The sequence below is a fragment of the Epinephelus moara genome, chromosome 18, assembly GCF_006386435.1.
Source record: "Epinephelus moara isolate mb chromosome 18, YSFRI_EMoa_1.0, whole genome shotgun sequence".
Classification (NCBI taxonomy): Eukaryota; Metazoa; Chordata; class Actinopteri; order Perciformes; family Serranidae; genus Epinephelus; species Epinephelus moara.
Genome location: NC_065523.1, coordinates 14,396,883 through 14,416,310, shown reverse-complemented (window position 1 = coordinate 14,416,310; position 19,428 = coordinate 14,396,883). Strand labels below are relative to the sequence as shown.

At 41.5% G+C, this 19,428-nt stretch overlaps 1 protein-coding gene across 2 annotated transcripts; it reads left to right on the top strand.

Moving 5' to 3' along the window:
- The first annotated feature begins 14,543 nt into the window (after positions 1-14,543).
- Positions 14,544-19,298, top strand: asb16 (ankyrin repeat and SOCS box containing 16). Of its 2 annotated transcripts, none has more exons than XM_050068600.1 (7): positions 14,544-14,708; positions 15,663-16,004; positions 16,079-16,346; positions 16,641-17,049; positions 17,196-17,279; positions 18,702-18,812; positions 18,901-19,298. In XM_050068600.1, exons 2-7 carry the CDS (start codon positions 15,668-15,670, stop codon positions 19,084-19,086), a joined length of 1,395 nt encoding a protein of 464 aa, XP_049924557.1. In that variant the 5' UTR covers positions 14,544-14,708; positions 15,663-15,667; the 3' UTR covers positions 19,087-19,298. The 2 variants fall into 2 exon arrangements, with proteins under 2 accessions (XP_049924557.1, XP_049924556.1); XM_050068599.1 differs by having other exon boundaries at positions 15,629-16,004.
- The last annotated feature ends 130 nt before the right edge of the window (positions 19,299-19,428 follow it).

The window sequence follows — 19,428 nt, the reverse complement described above, 5'->3', positions numbered from 1 at the left end:
AGACATGTACTCGGGATAAATTCAGAGTTCATATCTCTTTTTAGGGAGGGGAATAAAGCATGGGGAAAAAAATTCTGTCAGACAAGGAAACATGCTGACCAATGTCTGCAGTGTAATTCTTGATCCTGCAGGCAGGTCAGTCCAGTACCTGCACTCTAACTACGAAGCCAAGCTGTTGTAACACCTGCAGAATGTGTCTCATTGTCTTGCTGGAATAAGCAGGGACATTCCTGAAAAGACGTTGTCTGGATGGATGGCAGCATATGTCTCTCCACAACCTGTATGTACCTTTAAGCATTCACAGTGCCTTCACAGATGTACAAATTACCCATGATGCCATGGGCACTAACACAGTCCCAGACCATCACAGATGCTTGCTTTGAACTTTGCGCTGCCAACAGTCTGGATGGTCCTTTCCCTCTGTATCCTGGAGGACATAACGTCCATGATTTCCAAAAACAGTTTGAAATGTGGACTCATCAGACCACAGCACACTTTTCCACTTTGTGTCAGTCCATTTCAGATGAGCTCAGGCCCACAGAAGTCAGCAGCATTTCTGGATGTTGCTGATATATGACTTTCACTCTGCATGGTAGAGTCTTAACTTGCATTTGTAGATGCAGCAACAAACTGTGTTTACAGACTATGGTTTACCAAAGTGTTTCTGAGCCCATGTAGTAATATCCTTTATACAGTCATGTTGGGTTTTAACGCAGTGCTAGCTAAAGGGGTCAAAGGTCACTAAGCTAATATTTTCTGTTACTCTCAAACAGTCTTGTGTGTCTCCTTTTTCACTCATCTTTACAGCTTCACTCTATCACATTGGTCAATATTGACAGACTGTTGCCCAGGTCCTCCTGTTTTCTTACATCTTCCTGGATACTTTGTGGGCGAGGCACAAGCACTGTTTAGAGGCCACCTTGCTGTCAGGTACAGTTCAGTAACATAGAAGTCCAGGAGACACTGTCATCAGAACCTGCAAGAGACTAACCGAGTTTCCATATAAGATAAGCAGAGAAAAATAATTTCTTAAACTTTAATCACCGCTAAGGTTCCATCAGATCTGCATATGTGTGTCCTAAATCGACCAAAACATAAATCTGGCAACCCGAATTCAAAGCCTGCAGGGTGAAGTATCATGTCTTTGAAGCTTTATTTAAAAGGGGGATGAATTGTGTCAAGATTTCCATCAGAGAAGGCTGACATCTCCTGACATCGCTCCTTAAATCAACCCCTGACCACCGTTACATTGCAGTGTTTATCATTGTATTTAGACAGTCTACAAGATTTTAAAGTGCATTGACGAGTTTTTGCAAAAACAAAAACCTCTGTTTTACTTTGTTTTTTTTCTTGTGCAATCAAGGGAATGCAGCCAAACTGATATTGGTTCATTCATTTTAAATGAACTAATTTGCAGTGAGTTAGGAGAAAATATAAAAATGCTGGGTTCAGACTATATAGTGTCTGCCCAGAAAAACAATGAAAAGTTAACAATAAAAAGAAAATGAAAGAAAAAAAAAGGTAGTTGGTGATGGAGGGTAAGGATGTTGTTTTCCATCTTGGTCAAGAGCTGAATCAGTTACACCTGCTGTATGAGATACAAGAAGGTTGCACGATCAGCCACCAGCAGAGTCAAATAGAGACTCCTCCAAAAATCGTGACAGTAGGAAGCCTTTTCCAGCTGCAGTATACCAAATTCCTTTCAGTAAAGACTGACACCGACACACACCCCAGCGAGTCTGTCCGCCATGACACCTCTCCTCCACCACACTGGTCAGACCACTCAGAGCAACATAACATCTATTGGGCATCCTCTGATGTCACCCGTGAAGGAGACAACACTTTCATATCAATACCCTCTTGTCTCGCAATGTCTGTCCTCCCTCTTTGAAGGCCCAGACAGCTTGATAGATCATCCTCCGAAATGCATTGCAACATTATTACTCAGCATGTCACTACTATCATCTGCTCTGCAAATCAACACATTAAGGTGGAAAATGCAAGAATCAACCATTTCTGAAAAGATTACAGAAGGTAAAGATGCGATGTGAGGAAACTTTGCACGTTGTGTCTGTGTGCTCATTCCTTTGCTATGGTTGAGGAAGAGGCCAGCAGAAAGGCTTCATTGCCCTCTTGTGGCGAAAACATACAACACAGATCCAGCTCTATCAGACAACCTCTCAGGAGGCCTTCTATGAGTCTCTGCAGGAGTGCTGTGTGTGAGGATGTCGATCATATGGGGCACATGACAAAGTAAAGAAGAGAAGAAGTGCGTGCAGCTGGAAGGACTAAAGAGAAGAGTCTATTCCTAATACTGTGCTGTACCTGATCAGTTGGAGTTTGATGGCTCGTTTCACAGTTGGAGCAGGCTTAATGGGGTCAAGATTCACCCTTGACAGCTCGACAGGGGGTGGAGACTGAGAGAGAAGCGACAGTAAGACAAGTACACAGTGGGACTGTTAATTTATCTTGAACAAACTGTTTCATAGTGCATGTCAACTTAACAGAACATGTACAGAGATAGTTTTGCTCACCAGGTCAATTTTGGCTTTTACATTCGGTGTCTCGGGCTCAGGAGTGTGCGGTCTCTTGGTGCCTCTTGATATGTCACCTTGAGATGGACTCTGACTGAGTGAGTCACCTGGTGCGACACCTGCAGAGGACTGAGAGCAGGTGCCTTTGGCTGGCTCCTCATCAGCTTTTAACTTCTTAGACGAAGTTTCTGTCTGAGGAGAACACGGTCTCTTTTTGGCCTGTGGAGTCGTGGCTGGTGAGGCAGGTTTGCTGGGCACCCATGGGTGAACAGCTGAGCCGTTAGCCACAGACACCAGTTCCTGTCGAAAATAAGAACTGTGTTTTTTGTTGTTGTGACATTTTTTACATCTCACCACAAGTACTAGTCATATTAAAGGAATGGTTTTGGGAAATACATTTTTCTGCGAAGAATGAGGTGAGGAGATTCAAACTACTCATGTCTGTACAATAAATATAAAGGTACAGAAACACGGAAACAGCTAGCCCAGCTGTCCAAAGGTAATCTGTACAAAATGTTTAAGTGATACAAAAACAGAAGTGTAGAAATGTCTTGTTGGATTTTATGGGGGGGTGTGGGCCAGACTATGCCTTGGTTGGGCACAGTAACTCCCTGGAGTCTTGACATCACAATAATGTTGCCAGGAAATGACTGCGCCTGACCAAGTAGTAAATATAGAAAATTATCTCTTGTTTTAAGTGAGCTTTTGCAAAGTAACCTGACCTCCTGTCTCTGTGGTTAGTCTACACCTTCACTCTATTATCCAAAAACACTATAAACTTAATACACTTTCAGTTCCACAAACAGATTTTGCGATTTGCATTTAAAATCTGTCAGTGACACATCTGTAGAATGCTTTGAGCCTAGAAACTACTTTTTAAAATCAAGAGGATCCTTATGCTTCAATTATTTTTTTAATAATTTATTGTAGTATCTGTGAACTAGTGTTCCACTTGACCAGCTTTGTCCAGCCTGCATTTGATTAAACCAGTTGTCGTGATGAGCCTCTGCAGCTCTGAGATCATCATGAAACTCTCCACAGAAACATCTGTAGATGGAGTTTAAAGTTGTCAGTTTGTCTGCTGCTCACTTTCCCATTCTGTCTCCTCAACAGGACCATTTGTAGTAAAGGTGACACAGACCTCCTATCAGGTGGAGGAGAACCACAACATCACACTGGAATTCATGTTCACAGCCAAAACTGATGGCTCCCTCGACTCCATTTCTATCTTCTGTGAACTGTTAAGTTGTTTCTGGGAGCTTAGAGGTTAAAAGCTTACAAATGATACTTGATAAGCTTTTAAAGCTTTTTAGTGCCACCTGCTACTACTTTTTAACACACTCACACACCGATGGAATCATCATCGGGAGCAATTTGGGGTTCAGTACCTCGCCCTTTGACATGCAGACTGGAGGAGCCGGCGATCGAACCACTGATCTTCTGATTGGTGGACGACCCGCGTTACCTCTGAGCCACAGCCACCCCAAACAACACTTCCTGATGGCAGAGGCCCCCCGGGCAAGACAATGCGCCATGCCACTCCGTAAAAAAAACGGTCAGGAATGGCCCGAGGAACGTGACAAAGAGCTCCAGGTATTGACTTGGCCTGCAAATTCCCCAGTTCTCAGTTCGACTGAGCATCTGTGGGACATACCAATACCCCAGACATTCTGCCCATCCACAGTGAGGCTTCTACGGATTGGACATAGCTCTGACATGTCAAGGTATGGACAAAGGAAGTCTGGGGATGCCCCGTAGTGTCTGGCACCAGAGTCTTCACAGCAGATCCTTCGAGTCCTGTGGGTTGCAAGATGACATACCAGCATGTCCCAAGGATGCTCAATCACATTTGGATCTGGGTAATTTAGAGGTCAGGTCAAGGCCTCAAGCTCTTTGTCATGTCCTTCGGGCTATTCCTGAGCAGTTTCTTTGGTGTGGCATGGTGCATTGTCCTACTGGGGGGCCACTGCCATCGACCAGTGCCTTTGCCATGAGGGGGTTTACTTGGTCTGCAACGGTGGTGGGGTGGGTGGAGCATGTCAAGTAGCATCCACATGAATGCCAGGATCCAAGGTCTCCCAGCAGAACATTGCACTGTAACAAGATAATCAATGTTATTTACGTCACCTGTCAGTGGTTTTAATGTTTTGGTTGATGGGTGTATGTGCTGAACTGCGCCACAAAACAGTGATTCCACGTCACAGCGCTGCTGTTGTTATACAGAGCAAGACGGACTTAACGGACGTGGGTTCAAGTGGGTGCTTTGCCAGTACAACTCATGAGATTGACTAGTACAGTTAGGACTATTGTTAATTTATAATGGTAGAAATAACTACACCTTTCAAAAGCCAATAATATGCGTACAGTACAGATTAAGCACAAAACAAGGACATACAACTATGTGTTTTGCACATTTCTGTTTCTTATGTTTATTGTGTGGGGAAAAAATTCTGACTACAGACCAGAGAACACTTTGGTCTTCATTCTCAGCCCCTCTAAGTTAATGTATGAATGTGTTGATGTTGGTGGTCTCATTACCAGTGGTGTGCACAGGGCGGTCGCCCCCCCTCGTGGCCCAATTGTTGAAAAACGCATGCTAAAGTGCCCTCTTGGGAGCCAAAAAGCGCGCTAAAATGCCCTCCTGGGAGCCAAAACACACGCTAAAGTGCCCTCTTGGGAGCCAAAACGCACGCTAAAGTGCCCTCCTGGGCGCCAAAACGTGTGCTAAAGTGCCCTCTTGGCAGCCAAAATGCCCTCCTGGGAGCCAAAACGTACGCTAAAGTGCCCTCTTGGCAGCCAAAATGCTCTCCTGGGAGCCAAAACGCGCGCTAAAGTGCCCTCCTGGGAGCCAAAAGGCACGCTAAAGTGCCCTCTTGGCAGCCAAAATGCCCTCCTGGGAGCCAAAACGTGTACTAAACTGCCCTCTTGGCAGCCAAAATGCCCTACTGGCAGCCAAAACGCACGCTAAAGTGCCCTCTTGGCAGCCAAAATGCCCTCCTGGGAGCCAAAACGCACACTAAAGTGCCCTCTTTGGAGCCCAAAAACACATTAAATTGCCTTCTTGTCTGGTTAAAACATGATAAACTGCCCTCCTGGGTGGTAAAAACGCATGCTAGTGCCCTCCTGGTTGGCAAAACACACTAAACTGCCTTCTTGGGTGGTTAAAACATGATAAACTGCCCTCTTTGGTGGTAAAAACATTACTGTTGCAATGACTTTTATGTTGGGCCCTTTTTTGATCTATATTGAGCCAGAACTATATCTCACAGAACCAGTTTGGATTATCTGGTGCTAATATGGTGTTAAAATGCACTAGAATACAGGAAATGGCATCTACTTAATTGAAAATTTTCTGGGGGACAGACTGACTAATATTGTACAGACTAATATTAAGTGAGGGGTCTTAATTCAATGTCTTCATTTATGTACGGCAGCTACACAGTGGACATCAAGTTCATGTCCTCAGTGTTGTTTCTGGGAGTTTAGGGGCTAAAAGTTTATAGATTACACTTGATGAGCTTTAAAACTGATTCTGATGTTTTCATACTCAGTTTAACTATTTTAGACAACAAAGTCATCACAGTGCTTTGTATTAAATAGCATAATAATCCTTCAGTTAGTTAAACATAAAGAAAAGTTTGTATTAAACATCGTTAGATTAGTGGAGAGCAGAGAGTTTCCCATCATGCTCTACGGGCAGTGGGGAGAAGCTGCTTCTGAAAACAGCAGCTGCCTTCAGTTCATGTTTTTATTAAGCTAACTCAGAGAAACTCAGAGGAAGACTTGAAGTAGCACTGACAACATGAACTGAAGAGGAAATTCAATACCACACCGTGACTCTACTTGGTAGGACCGCCCTTCGTTATGTGTCGCAAGTTCACCCTAAGGACAATTTAAATATGCTGTTTGTATGACTGCTGCATTCACACAGATGATTCAACCGCGGGGTAAAGAAGTTAACAAAACGACACTGGTTTTGGTTTTGGTCCTCAGCTGAGGGCCTGGATCAATTTATTGTATTTGGTTTTGGTCCTCAGCTGAGGGCCTGGATCAATTTATTGTATGTTAACTGTTTTAGTAAGGTTATTGTGAATGGCACTTACACTGCTCCCTTTAAGGTACAGGGTGGGGTTCAACAAGGTTGCCCTCTATCTGTCATTTAGTTTATTCTTGCAATGGAGCCTCTTACTTGTGCTATCAAACAGGATCCCTCTATCTACGGCCTGCTTGTTCCTGGGAGTGGAGGGAGGGAAGCCAAAGTGTCACTGTACATTTGACTATTTTATGCTGTGATAACAAATCTTTTTTAAATAGTCTCAGATGGTGCGATCTCTTCTCTCGTGCCTCTAGAGCTAAACTAAACAGGGCCAAGAGTGAGATTTTATATCTGAATTGGTGGGAGGGTAAATTGGATCTTGGCCTGGGGGAAAAACAGACAGAATAAAACTACTAGGGATTGAGACAGGGAGGGAGATGGAAATGGTAAATTGGGAACAAAGGCTCCCCAGAATAAAAGGGAAACTGCACAGCTGGGAACAAAGAGATCTCACCATCACAGGGAAGACCCTGGTCCTGAAGGCAGAGGTCCTGGCCTCCCTCACCTTTCTTGCAGCCACCTTACTGGTCCCCAGCTTCTTCCTCACCTCCCTGAGAAGAACAATGTTCCAATTTATATGGGGTTCCCAACAGGAATTGCTAAAAAGAGAAATAATGTACAAGCCTCTGAACAAAGGAGGAAAGGCAGTATCTGACTTCTGTGCCAAACTTGATGCTTTGTTTCTTCTTCCAATTGTCAATGCTGTGTTGAGTGATAATGCCAGTCTATGGTGTCATTTTGCAAGACTTTGGGTGGGTCATGGGATTTTGGCTGGAATGGGTAGAAGGATCCCTCTTGAAACCCCCCATGCAGAGATGAGGCCAGCCTTGTATGAAAAACTTTTGACACTTCAAATCTGCAAAATTGGAACAGTCTCAATCAGGAGGTATCAACAGAAAAAACATTGAGAAATGACTTTCTACCCATTCCTTAAGCCTTGTTCCAGTGGGAAGTTTTGTAGAAACAAAATGTACCCAGATCTGGAAAAATGTAAACTGCATATATCACTTTTTAACAGTCAAAAAGATCTGGCCTGGAAGGCGGTTCATGGCTGCCTCCAGACCAGAGCCCTTCTGTACAGAAGGAGATGCACCAGAAGCCCAGTGTGTCCTAGATCAAACTGTCATGTGGATGAATCTGTAATCTCATCATCATCATCTCTTTTGGGCCTGTCCATTTGTGGGGAATTGTTAACACATGGCTTATAGACTTGCACAGGAGTCCTGATGTTGATGATATATTGTATGGTGATATGGACCCAAAAGAAACCGGTAAAGATGTAAAATGGTAACACAGCTGTGATGAACTTATTATATTGTGGAAAACTCAAAATGTTTTATTAGAGAGTTAGTGTGTGATGTAATTTAACAATCTTGTACACTTGTATTTGTACCTCGATCTTTGTGCCTGCTTTAAAGTTTAACGTTGTATTACTAAAAATGTAAATTGGGGGAAAAAGTAATTTAAATGAAAAAGATATATATGCTTTTAAAATGTCTTTTTAGCTATTATCTACTGTAACTGTAAATATCATGTATTGATTCACCTTTGACATTTATTAATAAAGCACCTAAAAATTGAAAAATTGAAACTGAGATGATTCAACCGCAGGGCAAAGAAGTTAACAAAACGCTGTCTGGTTACCACTGGTAACGTTTTTTTATTCTGTTGAAAAGTAGAAGTAAATAAAGGTGTTCAACATGTCTCTTGTTTTAAATGCACTTTTGAAAAGTAGTTACTTACTGGAGCTCAGTTTCCTCTACTCTGACACACTCCCACTGATCCACAGTCGGTCCTGCCGAGTGCTGCTATGTGCTGGTGTATGCAGACACAGACCAAACCATTGTGAGGCAGATGAGGGGGGAGGATGCAATCTTTCTAAAGTTCTAAATGCATCGTGTTGCGTATTTAATTGTCACAAGTGTTTAGCTGATAGGTACAGTGGTTTGTTTACCAGCATACAGTTGATAGGTACAGTGGTTTGTTTACCAGCGTACAGTTGATAGGTACAGTGGTTTGTTTACCAGCGTACAGCTGATAGGTACAGTGGTTTGCTTATATGACATAACAGAAGGCCTTATTTAAAGTGTTGGTGACAAAATTCTGAAAAAAATCTCACATCATTCTACTGATTTTAGGTATTTTATCAAATATTTTAGTGACGTTTGCTTAAAAATAAGATGAAATAGAAAATGTTATGCAAACAGTACAAATTACAACAAGATATTGAATATCACTGTGGGCTTAGCGTTAAACTGATCTGAGCACCATTTAAAATATTTAGCGGCTAACATTCGATACTGAGCTGTTTAACAGTCCCAACAAACTCACTTGGACACTGAAAAGGCTTGGTTCTGTGGTCAAATCCCCTATTAACCCTGTGCAATGCTTCAGTTAGCCCTGTTTTTGGGTTTGCGTGGGAGGGAGCGGACTCTCACCACCTGTCCCAGGTGCAAAGCCTAAACTCCCGTAGCAGTGGCCTCCTAGCGAGGGTGAAGGGACCGCTGGGGTCTCATGATGAACAGAGACAGAGAGAGCAGGACAAGTCATGAGAATACTGTTGCTATGGGACAGTGACAGGAATAAGGGGTGAAAAAAAGAAAAAGACAGCAGCCTATTGATATAAAACAGCATTGTCTTTCCTTGCCTGCAATTTAAATCAGTGGCCTTTCTCACTCCCTTTAAAATATGATGAGACATAGTAGGTGGAGCTTTTTATGGTCATGGCATGGTGTTAACCATAGCTAGCTAACCATAACCTAAGATTCCCATTGATCACGTTACATGAATCTTGAAACATCATCGCACAAACTTACGGAAGTGTATTGCATTCACCTGACAAATAAAGAAAAATCTGTTTTATTGAGTAATTTTTTCTGTTTTTCTGAGTAATTTTTTTTATTTTTCTGTTTTTCGGTGTAATTTTTTTCTGTTTTTCGCATTAATTTTGTTTCTGTTTTTCATGGTATTTTTTTTGTTTTTTGGGGTAATTTTTTCTGTTTTTCTGAGTATTTTTATTATTAAGTTAAGAGAGCAATAGAACAACAGATGCTTTCATTCCTTTCTTGAGAGCTCGATACAACAGATGCTTTCATTCCTTTCTTGAGAGCTCGATATAATGGAAGCAAACATGACCTGCTTGTTAAGTCATATAGATGGTGTTGTTATTAGTTTGTCGACTTTACGCAGGCACCGGTCACTTGCAGGTGCCAGGTGGGAGCTTCTCGCGAGATTTTGAAGTATCTCGTCTCCTCGTTCAGGAAAAAAAATTACCATGAAAAACAGAAAAAAATTACCACAAAAAAAAAAACAAACAGAAAAAAATACCCTGAAAAACAGAAAAATAAATAAATTACTCAGAAAAACAGAAAAAAATACTCAGAAAAACAGGGTTTTTTTTATTTGTCAAGTGAATGCAAAACGCCTCCGTACAAACTAACCTAAATATAAGCTAATGTTTAGCAATATGTTTCAGAATTAATTCATAATTCGGTAACGCTTTAGATTACAGCCCGCAATTTACACCGTAACTATCGGGTAGTTACGGTGTAATCTGTTGTACTAACATTGTACCAGTGTAGTACGTACCAATACATATATGTAGGTACAGGGGAATAAGATGTTAAGTTATGGAATAAGGGGCTAACAATTCATGAATTTACAGAGAATTTATATTATAGGTTTTTTTAACTACTTAGGTACCTATTCTATCATAACAGGGTATGTGCGACCTGCTGATCAATAATATGGATGTTTGGGGGGAATTTACAGAGAACTTATAGGCTACAGTAGGTCTTTTTAATTACAGGGTACTTATTCTATTATTACAGGGTACAGTATGACAATAAAACTGAAAAATCAGAGAGACGATGGAGTGATGACTTCTGCAGCAAGTAATAAATCAGATATGATTTTATTTCAAAATGACCTAATTACAAACAAACAGGCAATCTACATTATTCCTTTATATCTCTAGCAGGTAGCCTATACAACTACAGGGTACATCTGTGCGTTTACTTCGGAACAAAGGTCAGGTGACATGTTGTCATGGGTACTGTTGGCTTCTGAAGACCGTCTCAGCTGTCGCTCACCTCACCAGCATTACATTACTGGACACTCGTTTATTGCTTCCTGACTCTGCTTGCCGGAAGAATTCACCCACCCTAGATGTGACTCACTTGTGTTTTGGTGTAAACACGTTGACAATTTTGAAGTCATTAAAATGCTGAAGGTCTTCTCCCTGGCAATTCTGTTCGTCCGGCATTACACCTTTTTCCAGCTCTGTGCACGCTCTCCTTTCATTCCAGGAAATAAATACAAATATAGCACGATAAAACACAATGCATATGGTTGATATGCTTTACTGACAGCTTACTCTCTCTCTCTCTCTCTCTATATATATATATAACTTTAATTCTTTATTTCTTAGTTTTTCTTGCATTGCTTCATTTCGTCATTTTGTCCTTTTTCATCTTCCTTTCCACTCCTGATGAAGATGACAGGGTTGAGGTTGAGACGAGGGGAAAGAAGCTGGTGCACCTTGGCCATATGTTGAACCTATAAAGAAAAACTGTTAGTTTCAGTCTCTTGACCATAATTTATAGTCTGAGATATCTGGATTTCTGACACCATGATGTCTCCCAGGGAGTGAGAAGCCATACTGTTGGCCACACAGCCGCAAAGCCATCATTGCTGGCACTGTGATATAAATATAATATTAATGGTCTACGTAAGGCTATACAAGAAATACTGTATAGCTAACTAAAATCAGCACCTAATTTCTAGTTTGTCAACAGACCATTACAAATATGTAGCACAATAATAATGGAAAAGTTGCAGTTAATTTCCAATTACCGTGTGGAACAAGCTTGCAACAACAGTAGTCATCTAGCAATAAGCCATGAAACCAGAAGCATGAGTAACTTTCCCTTTTATTTCATTTTACTGACAAAACCTAAATGCAGCATAGGACATGTTTGATATGCTGCTAATCGGCAGCAAAGCAATAATAAGTGTATTTAAGTTCAAAGGAGGAAAGTTTAGCCAGCACAGCAACACTAAAGTTAGCCTCTGATTTGTAGCTTCCGATTCCCAGTTAAGTGAAAGACATTATTAATGGTTCATTCTCCGTTTTTGCACCACTTACACTTATTAAAGAGTGTTACATATCATAGCAAAAGCCTTAAAACACAGTTTCAGAATCATGAAACCTTTATTTTGCTTATGAAAACAGAAGAAGGGTGATTTTGCCGATATTTCTCCATCAACCACATTAGACCAGGTCCAGATCAAATAACACTATACTTAGACTTATTTTTACCTTTTGAAATACGATCACACAATATCTCTTAAGAATACATTGTCAAATCTGTTTAATGTGGTCTGGGTGGGGACAAAAGCAGTGAAATCGCCTTTTTTTCAGTTTTCCCCAAAAGAATAAAGGTTTCACAAATGTTAAACTGTGTTTTAATGAGTTTCTGGAGTCTCATTGTTATCTAGTTCAAATTTGACAAGTGTAAGTATAGTGGTTTTTAATCTGGACTTGGCCTAATGTGGTTTAGCAGTAGACTGGTCAGTGAAATTGTCCTTTGTTTGGTTTTTACAAATAGAATAAGTTTCACAAATCTGAAACTGTGTTTTAGTGAGTCTTAAGCCCTATTCGCACGGGATTAGTATTACCTGGGGACGTCTGGTTATTTGTAAATTACCCCCCTATGTCTGTGTTTCTTGCGGTGCATTCGCACGGGATAAGCGAAGTCTGTATTTTACTCAAATTTACTGACATTACGGCCCGGATATGATGTCAAAGCTGTTGTTGTCGGGTAACGGGCCGTCAGGGCGTTTGTATTAAGCCTGTTGAAAGACAGAAAAGTGTTCCTTACCGCATGCTGCTACGCATGTCATCCATCTCAATATCTTCCGAAATTTCGCTCTCCTGATGGATCTAAACTTGCTGTTTCTGCGAATGGGTCTCCATACTGTGTACCGAGATGATGAGACTCCTGCATTTGCACCTAAAATGCTGTCAAAACTGTCATTCATAATTTCCACCGCAGCCTCCATAATTCAACCGGGAAAGAAGTAGAAAAAAGGCGCGCAATAAAAACAACAACAACTTAAATACCCCCCAGTCACTGAGATGCAGATTCGCACGGGACTAGTATTATCACGGGACATCTATGTTTGGCGAAATATAGTAGGTATATTCCCGTTCTTGGGAAGTCCGGACTCTCGCGCGGACTTGCCAAGTCCGAACTTGCCAAGTCCACAAGTCCGAACTGCTGAACTTGAGTATTGAGAAATGGCTAGTACTACATCCATGAGTACTCTTGCCTTATTATTATATATTATGCCTTATTGGCATTGCTTTTTATCGTTTTTCCTAACCAAATCTGTGTCACTTAACACTTAATCTTGATATTTCTTTGTGATGTTTCATATCATGGGCCCACAAATATGAATCCATATCTCATAATTATCAGACTTTTGATTACCCGCTGTGAAACAACATGACCCTCATCTATTTGAAATGTCGTTCTTCTGAGGTTATTTTGCAAAAAGTATCGCAAAATTAGTGCGATAAGTAACTTAATACTCTACTCAGAGAGTAATGTGGTAAATTAACTGATTACTTTCAAATGAAGGTAACTAGTAATATATAATATTACACTTTGAGAGTAATTTGCCCAACACTGACAATATACACAACCCCCATTTCCAATAAAGTCGGGACCCCGTGTAAAGCGTGAATAAAAACAGGATGCTACTTTGACCTCCATTCAATTAAACACAGTCCAAAGACAAGATAGGCTATTTAATGTTCAACCTAGTAAACATTATATTTTTATGAATATACACTCTTTATGAAGTTGATGGTTGCAACAAGTTCCAAAAAAGTTGGTACAGGAGCATGTTTACCACTGTGTTACATCACTTTTTTTTTTTTCATCAACACTCCATTAGCATGTGAGAACTGCGAACACTAATTCCTGCAGTTTTGAAAGTGAAATTGTCTCCTATTCTCGCTTGATATACGACTTCAGTTGCCAGACAGTCTGAGGTCTCCATTGCCATATTTTGCACTTTATAATGCACCACACATTTTCAACAGGAATCAGGTCTAGACTGCAGGCAGGTCAGTCTAGTACCTACACTCTTTTACTACAAAGCCAAGCTGTAACACGTGCAGAATGTGTCTCATTGTCTTGCAGGAATAAGCATGGATGTTCCTGAAAAAGATGTCTGGATGGCAGCATATGTTGCTCCAAAACCTGAATGTACCTTTCAGCATTCATGGTGCCTTCACAGATGTGCAAGTTAGCCAAAGCACAAGTACCTCAAAACTGTAGTTGAGTAGGTACTTTCCACCACCGATATGTGCCACAACAAACCATATCACCATCAAAACTGAGCGGACACCCAGCAGACCCATCACACCTGTGACATACCAAAGCCAAGCAATAATTTCATTTCCTTCACATCTTCTGGCTGTTCCACTGGGCCACTGCAGCACTCTAAACTGGGTAGCTGGTCAACACCTCTGCAGACACCACATGGCCCAGGACAGGTACTTGACTTTCCGTTGTAAGATGCAACACTTAGATATCTTTATTTCTACAGATCCTGTTTAACAAAGGTTAAAAATGACATTTTACATCCAGATTATCCTAAAATGATGCAAATGATTTCAACAGTACATCACATTAAGAATGATCTCGCAAAGCTATTTCCTCATTTGACCTGCAATAACAGCTGGATTGGGATGTACATCTTGACATTTGTTGGTTCTTTGGTTTAGAGTCACACTTTCTGGGGTATACATCCAGGATCAATACTGCCATCTGGTGGCTATTTTGGGTAATACAAGTGTCAGCTTGCATTCTGATCTAATAATAACTTGTGCTGAAGTTGTATGTGAGCAACAAGCGTGTGACTCCATAAAGGTGTCCATAAAGGAAGGGCATTTAATTTGAGTTGAAATATTTGACCTAAAAGGGAAACAAGGCTGGTTTAAATCATGAACGTTTTTACTTGACTTCTGCGTGGACCTTTGTGACTCACTACAGCTCCAGTGAAGGGTAAGTAGAAGCTGTGGGTTCACATTTCTTTGACCAGTGCTTTAGAGCTCAAGATCGTGTTCATCTGTCTGGATTGCTTTGGTGTGAGTTGCAGAGTGTTGGAGATGTCAGCCATAGAGATGTCTGCCTTGTCTCCAATTTAATGGTACGAGTTGGCACTTGGCTTGTGGTGCTCAAAGCGGCCAAAAACAAAACAAAACAAACAAACGAACAAAGAAAAAACATGTAAAAAAAAACCTCAACAGCAATGTCTCTTTGCAGAAATCATGACCAGGTTATGCAGGATAATCGATAGACCTTGTTGGAAACAGTTTCACATCAACCTGGTCTCACTCCGAAATCCTCAAAATCCAGCACTTGGGCATTGGCTTGGGGCGTCAGACACTGTCAGAGAAACCCGTCCTTTCACGTTGGCATGATACATGGCTGGTCACCGTTATAGTTTAACCGGCAAAATCTGAGAGGGGCGGGTGGGAGTTGTCGTGGATGGGTCCAGCAAACACCGACCGACTTTAACCCGGGAGAGCGGTGTGTAGATGCTTCCTTTTGTGGGTGATACAGTTGGCAGGTGTAGTTCAGTAGAAAGAAAATAGTTCCTACATGAAACTGCTTCCAACAAAGTCTGTGGATTATCTCGAGTAACTGGGTTGTGATTTCTGGAAAGAGACATTGCTGTTGGGCAAAGGGACACCTGACGACAAGATGTGGGGGTAAAAATAGGAAATGGGATTGGGCAGTACAAATCGAGTGCCATCTACTTCCATTATATGAGAGAAGGTAGACATCTCTATAGCCGATATCTCCAACACTTTGCAACTTGGAAAAATAATGGATATTTGATTTTGGGGTGAACTGTCCCTTTAATGTGTGGACCTACAGGACCATAATAAAACCTATCCTCTAACCCATCTTATTTGTAGAACTTTCTGAACTTCCTGGTGGGCTCTCTTTAAGGTGCCATGTCAAAGGAATCATTTCCGTTCACTGCTACCTCACTGCGCTCTCTGAGACTGGAGCAGGAGCTTCAGGAGTGGGAGGATGCTCGGAGAGCTTTGGCTCACAGGAGAGCCATGACCAGGGCCCCGCTGCCCCGGGCCCCCAGGCCTCCTCCCAGGCAACAGCGGCTCCAAGAGGTCCGGGCCCCTCCAGCTCAGGTCCGGTGCAGAGACACAGCCATCCACAACACCTTCATGTGCGGGGACATGAAAGGAGTGTATGCGGTGCTGAAGGATCCTGGGATGGTCAACGCCCTGATGGAGACGGTGCATGAGGAAATGGTGTGGGCTCCAGAGATGGGTATGAAACCTCTTACTTATAACCTCATGCAACATTTTACACTCTTTCTCACAGCCTTTCTGTTCCTCTGTCAGGCATGTGGACGCTGAGCTCCAAGGTGAAGCAGTCTTCAGCGTTACGTCTGGCTGCCAGCAGAGGACACGCAGGATGTGTGGAGGAACTGCTGTTTCGAGGGGCCGAGGTGAACGCCGACCCTGGAGGAAAAACGGCCCTCCATGATGCTTGTATGGGCGGTCATGCTGTCTGTGTCCAGCTGCTGCTTTCTCATGGAGCAGATCCTGATATGCTGGCTGAAGATGGCAGTGCTCCTCTTCACCTCTGCACCTCCGCCCAGTCATTCCAGTGAGAGATAGAGGAGCTGACAACTACTATATATTAATATCAATAATCTCTATCAGGCCCAGTTTCACCACTGAGGAACTGAAGCTTCAAGTTAATCTTCTCTTATACTGCAAAAATGTTCATCTTTAAATTTCCTCCTTATGTGGTCATAAAAGTCTAATTTGGAAACCTAATTTTCTTATAATAAGACAAAATGAGAATTTTTCCAAATCAAAAGATCTTTAACTTTAATGTTAGAGAGAAAGGACTGGATGTTTTCATGATGTAGATACAGATGTGTGCCTTTTGTTCCAGGTGTGCTGAGCTGCTAATAGAAGGAGGTGCAGAAGTCAGTGTGAGGATGAAGGAGTCGAGAGTCACACCTCTGCACGTGGCCGCCCGGCGAGGCCTTGAGGAGCATGTGGAGCTCCTCCTCAGCCACGGAGCAGATGTGTTAGCCACAAATCAAGAAGGGGAGACCCCTCTGAACGCTGCCTGCTCAGGCGCCGAGAAGCCCTCTGAGGCTGGCCGCTATTTACGTGTGGTTCAAAGGCTGCTGGGTGCAGGAGCTGATCCCAGAACTGCTGGCAGGAAGCAGCACACCCCCCTGCACAATGCCTGTGCAAACTGCAGCCCAAGGATTGTAGACGTCCTCCTTCAGCATGGAGCCAAGTCAGACGTTGCCAACTGTGCAGGATACACACCAATGGACTATCTGATACAGGTAACTCATCAGGGCTGGGTGGAATTCAGGGTTAGAGTTATGTGAAACAGCTAACATGTGACGTTTAGAATCTAATGAATCAAATAGATGTTTTTACTTTTTAAGCTCATGCAGTAGGATAAACAGTTTTCTGCTTGCTCCTGAAGGTGGTTGAAGATTACCCGGACCAGCAACCGGAAGCAATAGCACAGTCACTTCTGAATCATGGAGCTCAGCCTGTTTCCCCAAAGGTTAGATAAAACAACCACACTGAGAGAATGTGATACTGACACATGGAAAATTAGTTTAGTTCTAATGCACAACCGGTCGACAGCTGAGTAAATGGCCAAAGAAATTACTGAATTCATCACATTCTACAATTCACAATGTGACATAAGAATATCTTTATCCTGAGGCCACAGGTTGTGACAACCAATCAAAAGCCAAATTCAACCATTAACTGATAAAAAAATAAATGTCCAAATCTGTAGAATATAAATACAAACAGGAAAAAAAGAAACTGCAAAAATTGCCCCCAAACTGTAATATATTGCTCGAGATCTCTAGTAATGAAGACAAGGGCAACACAACAGTTACCAAAAGTGTGGACTCGAGTCACACAACTTGGACTTGATCCAGACTCTCTGGTCACAAATTTGATGACCTTAGACATGATAAAATCAAAAAAGACTTTTAACCTGACTTGGACTTTAACACTAATGACTAGTGACTTCACTTGGACTTGAGCTTTTTGACTTGACATACTTGACAACTTCCCCCAAAGACCACAGATTAAAAAGTATGCTATTCAAAAAGTGTGCCATAAATCAGCTATTTCCCTTCATTTCCTGAATCAGCTAATGTTAATGCTAATTATTCCCAGCGAGTCGACACTATTCTCCATATCCACTTTGCTTTAACGATCCAACAGCATCCAGAGCCATGAAGAGCTAACGTTAGGTTACTGAGTGTCAGCTGGAAAAAATGATACCAAAATTTGCATACAGAAACTACATGGTGGTCAACAAAATGCGCATAAAAAATTACAGACGGAGACACAACAACATCCAGCTTTGTTCAACATTTGAAGTTGCACAATATTAGCATAGTTAGCAAGCTAATGATTAGCTAATAGCTAGATAAGTAACTTTTTAACAAACTTGTTGTAACAAATAAACACATTTTTTAAGCCATTCATGATTTTTATAAATTTAACATACTTCTCTGTTGTTTAAATGGCATTACATTTTGTAAAGAGCGCATTAGCCTATGAGTTGTTTGGAACTTGAAACGCAAAGTTTAAAACTCCAAACTTGACTTGGAACTTGTCAGTCTTAACTTGAAAACTTACAAAGCAATGACTTGGTCCCACCTCTGCCAATTACTTTTAAGGAAATATGACGTAAATTGTCGAACATTTCACAAAATATCAAATCAATATTTTAATGAAATACTAAGTGTTAAAATAGTGAAAACAATAAATCAATGAGTCCAAAAAATATCAAAATACCAAGCATAAAAATGTTCTGGCACATATAGTGCTGTTGATATAAGGTTAGGCAGACAACCCCTATAATATTTCCTCTATTACAAGTAGTTTGACTCAATAGTGTTTTAAAATTCTCTCAAGAAAATGTGGAGTGTGATGATATGAATCTCTCTGTCCTCTACAGATGCTGAAGCAGTGTGTCCTGTCTCCCGCCACTCTGGAGGTCATGCTGAACTCATACATATCCATCCCTCCCTGTGAGTGGATGGACTCTCTGTCCAATGAGATATATGAGGTGAGCAGACTGTAAATCACATCTTCTCTTCTTTTTTAAACCATCCAGTTCTCTAAAGTGGTTTTTGTTTGTCCTTTTGCTGCCTCAGGAGCACCAGTCGTTCTTCGACTTGGTGCGTCAGCAGAGCGGTCAGCCTCGCTCTCTGCAGCATCTCTGTCGATGTGCTTTACGCCTGTGCCTCGGAGCCCGATGTTTCCCAGTGGTCAGTAAACTGGACATTCCCAGCTCTGTGAGGGACTACCTGCTGCTGTGTACCGACGGGATGCTCCAGTGATGTCATAATGTACAGACATTTTTAACAGTATGGTGTCTCTTTGGAAACTAGATTAATTTTAGAGTACAATAACCTAGTTTTTTTAAACTAACACTTGTTTTATTCATCATGAAATACTTTCAGATTGAGTTTCTGTAAGAAAATACAAATAAATAGAACTTTAACTTCTGTTGGATTATTATTGGTTTACTTTTTATTTGTTCATATTGTACTGTTTGGTTGGTACCATTGATTAAATCAGAATCAGAAATGCTTTATTGATCCCCAAGGGGAAACTGTGATTTGTTAGAGTCACTCAACTGTAAAGAATAAAGACTTATAATAAGTAAGAATAAGACTATG

Coding starts and splice junctions, on each gene's coding strand:
- asb16 (XM_050068600.1), top strand. CDS start 15,668: ATGTCAAAGGAATCATTTCCGTTCACTGCTACCTCACTGCGCTCTCTG. Junction 17,050..17,195: donor CAATGGACTATCTGATACAG/GTAACTCATCAG, acceptor TTGCTCCTGAAG/GTGGTTGAAGATTACCCGGA. Junction 17,280..18,701: donor CTCAGCCTGTTTCCCCAAAG/GTTAGATAAAAC, acceptor TGTCCTCTACAG/ATGCTGAAGCAGTGTGTCCT.